The sequence below is a fragment of the Glycine max genome, chromosome 2 (assembly GCF_000004515.6).
Source record: "Glycine max cultivar Williams 82 chromosome 2, Glycine_max_v4.0, whole genome shotgun sequence".
NCBI classification, from domain to species: Eukaryota; Viridiplantae; Streptophyta; class Magnoliopsida; order Fabales; family Fabaceae; genus Glycine; species Glycine max.
Window position 1 is genome coordinate 48885196 of NC_016089.4, and position 4566 is coordinate 48889761.

At 28.2% G+C, this 4566-nt stretch overlaps 1 protein-coding gene across 2 annotated transcripts; it reads right to left on the reverse strand.

Moving 5' to 3' along the window:
• Positions 1-1678: 1678 nt before the first annotated feature.
• Positions 1679-4028, reverse strand: LOC100305612 (RING finger and U-box domain-containing protein). Of its 2 annotated transcripts, XM_041005559.1 has the most exons (6): positions 3808-4028; positions 3213-3364; positions 2932-3021; positions 2534-2698; positions 2260-2312; positions 1736-1940 (listed from the first exon to the last, which is right to left on the reverse strand). In XM_041005559.1, the coding sequence occupies exons 1-5, from the start codon at positions 3977-3979 to the stop codon at positions 2280-2282; spliced, it is 612 nt and encodes a 203-aa protein (XP_040861493.1). In that variant the 5' UTR covers positions 3980-4028; the 3' UTR covers positions 1736-1940; positions 2260-2279. The 2 variants fall into 2 exon arrangements, with proteins under 2 accessions (NP_001237925.2, XP_040861493.1); NM_001250996.2 differs by lacking the exon at positions 2260-2312 and having other exon boundaries at positions 1679-1940; positions 3808-4021.
• Positions 4029-4566: the final 538 nt, after the last annotated feature.

A 4566-nucleotide genomic window follows, 5' to 3' on the forward strand; every position in this document is an offset into this window, starting at 1 on the left:
GATTTTTAAAAATAACTTATTTATTCACATTTACTACTTAAACTTTTATTTTAAAGTTTGCTATGAATGAATAGAAACAAAAAGGTAAATTATAACATCCCAGTAATAATTGGATAAGAAAGGAAGGAAGATGTAATTTTTATTTACAGAAAATATTATATTATTTGAGATTTTTTTTATAAAAATTATTTAATAATTTTCCCATTATTATTTTTTCATTTGTCGTAAAGAATTTATTTCTTATTTATAAATAAAAACTTAAAGATTCTTTTCTTTTCCTCCTAGTTTCTTCATGAATATATACATTAACTTTTTGTTTTAAGATTGTTAAGAAATTATTCATTTACTGAATTAATAGTTAATTTTTTGTTTAAAAAAGTTTCTATACATAAAAGCATAGGAATAAAAGAAGTAAATAGTACAACCCTAGTGATCAATTTAGATAAAAATAAATGGTGAAATTTTAATCTAAACTAAATATTCTATTATTTAATATATATATTTAAAATATAAAGGAAGGTAAAATAATTAAAATTTAAATAAATATTTTATTATGGTATTTTTTCAAAATAAAAACATTATATATCTTTCCCTTTATTTCTTATTTTATTTTAGAAAATAAATTATTTTTTATTTGTAGATAAAAAAATTAACATCTATTTTCTTTTCTTCCTAATTTGTCCATGAAAAGGTACCTCAAATTTTTAAAAAATGTTTTTTTTTTCACATTTATTAGTTAAAAATAATTGAATTGTTTTTATCAAAGCATAGGAATAAAGAGTAAATAATAAGATCCTAATATGATAATTTGTGATAAAAAAATAAAGGAAGGTAAAATTTTCATTTAAAGTAAATATTCTATTATTTCAGTTTTTTAAATATGTTTTTATAAATTTCATCTTATTGCTTATTGTCATTTAATTTTTTTATTGATAAAAATTTAACACCTCTTTCCTCTTCCTCCTAATTTTTTTTAATATATATGCATGATAAAAAAACTAATATGTAGAAACCGAGTTTGGTTCGATTCTATAATATACGTATAATTTAATATATATATATATATATATATATATATATATATATATATATATTAATTTATATGTTTTATATTTATATATAATATTTAGATATAATTATAATTTTAAAAATATTATATATATTTTATAATTTTAAGAAAAGTATCTATATAAATAAAATAATAATTTTGTATAACAATAATGTTATCTAATGTGTATTAAATATTAAGTAGGATTAAAGCTAATTCTATTATTGTTATTCTATGCCATGGTCCTCATCATCAAGCAGCATCTTTCCGAATTTATTCAGGTGGTTCTGGACATTGTTCACGTTGAAGACCCTCACTAGGAAATAGGGATACACAAGGGTATTTTGAATAACAAAATATAAAAAAGAAAAGGAAAAGAGAGGTAAATAGAGTAATTGTCGAAGGTACATTTATCAATAGCCTTTACTCTAGCCGCTAAATTTACCATTGGGCGGACCTCTTTTTTCTTCTTGTGAAGTTTTTTAGGTAAGGGATTGGGCTGACCTCTATAACTGTCTTTTTTATTATATAAATTATTTTAAAAAGTTAAAAATAATAAGTTGAGTAATTAATTACTTTTTTTTATGAAGAGTAATTAATTACTTTTATAAAAATAAAATAAGCATAGTTAACATGCTCTAATTTGGCAATAACTTCAATAGATTATCTACAATTGCATACATGACAGAAGCTCAACAACTTACTTTTTCTTTTGTTATTAACATGCTCAACCTACTTTACAACAAAATTACTAATGTGGTCAGGATTCAGGAACATAAGTTCTACACATTGGGCATGATCCTTGTTGGACTAGCCACTTGTCTATGCATTCTAGATGAAAAAGGTGGTCACATTTTGGAAGTATCCTGACCAATTCTCCATCCTCAAAATCCTGCAAATAAAAAATATAAAGATGATAGAGTTTGTTTAGTTCTATGAGATATATCATACATGTATTGGTATGATTAGTTTTGCACTAATTAATGATTCTTAGAAAAAAATGATCTAATCAACATCTCATTTGTATTATACCAAGTTAATATATATTGCAAACAGGGAATATTACAAGTACTATTATGTATTGAGTTTTAAGAGTTTAAGGACTTAAGTGAAAAAGGTACAAAATTTAGAGACTGTAATTAATATTTCAAAAACTTGGTAATATTAAAAGTTGATTTTTTGGGAGAGCAAAGCATGTTTTATTCAAATACCTAATATTTATTGGTGCATACTATGCAACGAAACGAAAGTACTCATTGTGGTCCTAGATCCCCCGCAACCACAAAAGAAATAGTATAAATTGTGGTCAAGTCATTAATATTAATAAACTTCAATCCTTTTTTGGGGGAACTTTAATTACTTCAATTCTATCTATAATTCGCAACAAGTGTAGATTGATTGATTAATTTCCCTAAAGCAATTTCTGTTAGCTTTTCTTGAACTAAGTCATTTTCATTTTGACAGGACTCTTGAGATGTTCCTCACCTGGAAGCAAATTGAGCAGCAAGACATGTTGTATGATTTCAACATTTTTCTGGAGTTGAATGGCTGAAAAGGAAGCTTCAGAATTACATTATGTGGTATCCCTCTGACTCCCCTGATATCATAAATGTCCGATACTTCTTGGTAAATTGTTTCCAGTGTGTTAACCTGAAACAAATTAATTTCACCAAATGTGATTAAAAATTCTGATTCCAAGAGTTATAGTATGGTCCACTCACCACTGATTACACATTTACCTAACTTTTATATGTTCATAATAATTCTTAAGTTATACCAAAACATCTTCCTGCCAATCTCTTACTAAATGAAGAAAATATTAAATATTATGGAAGGACATAACATCACTGATATGATAGATACATTCATAGTTTCATACTTACAGTTACATGCAACTGATAGAGTTTTGCAACAGCCGGACATATCCATTCCATAAAGATTTTCCCATTTAATAAACTGCTCAACAGGGCAACCTGCAGTTCCACACCAAAACTTAAAGGTGAGTGAGAAGAACACATTGTCCTATTGGAATATGGTAGTGGGGACCAGTAGTAAAATAGTACAATGTGTCTAACTACTAGCTAATGGTGAGATAATAGGGCCTTTGAAAAGGGATGAAACATTCTGTTGCCTATGTATGGAACTAGCAGGCAGTAGTATTTACCTTGGAAATTGGCTCATCAAAAGCATCAAAATTGATCAATTCCAATGCTGCAATGGCTCCTGTAATTGCTCCTTTTCCAGCACCATCAAGAAAACCAGCTTCTGTGGTCTGCCCTTTGATGCCTCCTGCAATTGTTCCTACTATTGACCCTCCTGCACATGCATCAAATATTGTTCATAACAATTTTTTTTGCAGTGACTTCACAATGTAAGAGGTTAATGACAAACACCATTTTATCTTATTCCCTCCCTCTTTTCTTTTCACAATGAAAGAAATTGTTGTTTTAGGAGTAAACGTGTTTCTGAGCTCTCCCAACTGAATAGAAACATGCACTTTTTTTTTTTTTTATAAGCAAAACATGCACTTGATTTGACTAGCACGAGTTACATTAACTTTGAGACATAAAGCCAAATAAATGTTTGACAAACCTTATGAGAAGTGTAATATTGTTTAGCTATAGCATTGTTTTTTAAAAAACCAATGTGCAGCATCATATCCAGGGCTTAGTGAAGTACAAGTGATTTCTCAGGACAAAGCCAAATTCATGAGAATGCTAATAACAAATTAAGAGGAAGGAAATTAAATGTATATTTACCTAGTGCCAGAATGCAAGTAAATAGAGCAAATAGAACTTTCTTGATAATTTTCGTGAATAGTCCAAGTGCAGAACCGCCAAAACAAAGTTGCTTACACATTGCTACTGTTTCTATCATTCCGGAAAACCTGTTGTTGGTCATAGTGTGAGAAGTGTTGTTGGTAATAGGCATTTCAAATTGAGAGGATAAGAGTGCTCTAAATGTGTTTTGCTTGGGACTGATGCAGATAGACTTGCATTTATAGGCTGAGGGAAGCCACGTTAATTACAGTCATGGACCAGATATATTAGTATTTAATTTAAGAGTCTTAACAAGTTAGATTTCCCTACACTACTTTCTTTTCATATGACCGAATAGTTTAAAATATGCATTTACTCACATTTTTTTTTTTTTTTATGCCAAACAAGTCAAATGTAAAAGTGAGATGAGGATTTTGACATGTAAATATCGTTTTTGAGAATTTTAACATAGGAGTATTGATGAATCATAAATGGTTGATTACGTGTAAGCCTCTTGCGATGCATAGATAGAAAGCAAACACTCGTGGCTAATAAATAAAAGAATCTTACTGCTGCGAGAGAGCACGGGAATTTTGAAAGATAAAAACAGAATCTCATATATTCTAGTAGCATTTTGAGTTTGCCTAATTATAATAGACAAAATGAATGGGCACCGCTTTGTACCGTAAATATGATAAAAAAAGTCTTAACAAGTTTATTTAAGCTTACAGGGATATTCTGCGTCACACCAATTCACCA

Coding starts and splice junctions, on each gene's coding strand:
- LOC100305612 (NM_001250996.2), bottom strand. CDS start 3,979: ATGCCTATTACCAACAACACTTCTCACACTATGACCAACAACAGGTTT. Junction 3,022..3,212: donor TTGATGAGCCAATTTCCAAG/GTAAATACTACT, acceptor GTGGAACTGCAG/GTTGCCCTGTTGAGCAGTTT. Junction 1,941..2,533: donor GCTGCTCAATTTGCTTCCAG/GTGAGGAACATC, acceptor TTTTATTTGCAG/GATTTTGAGGATGGAGAATT.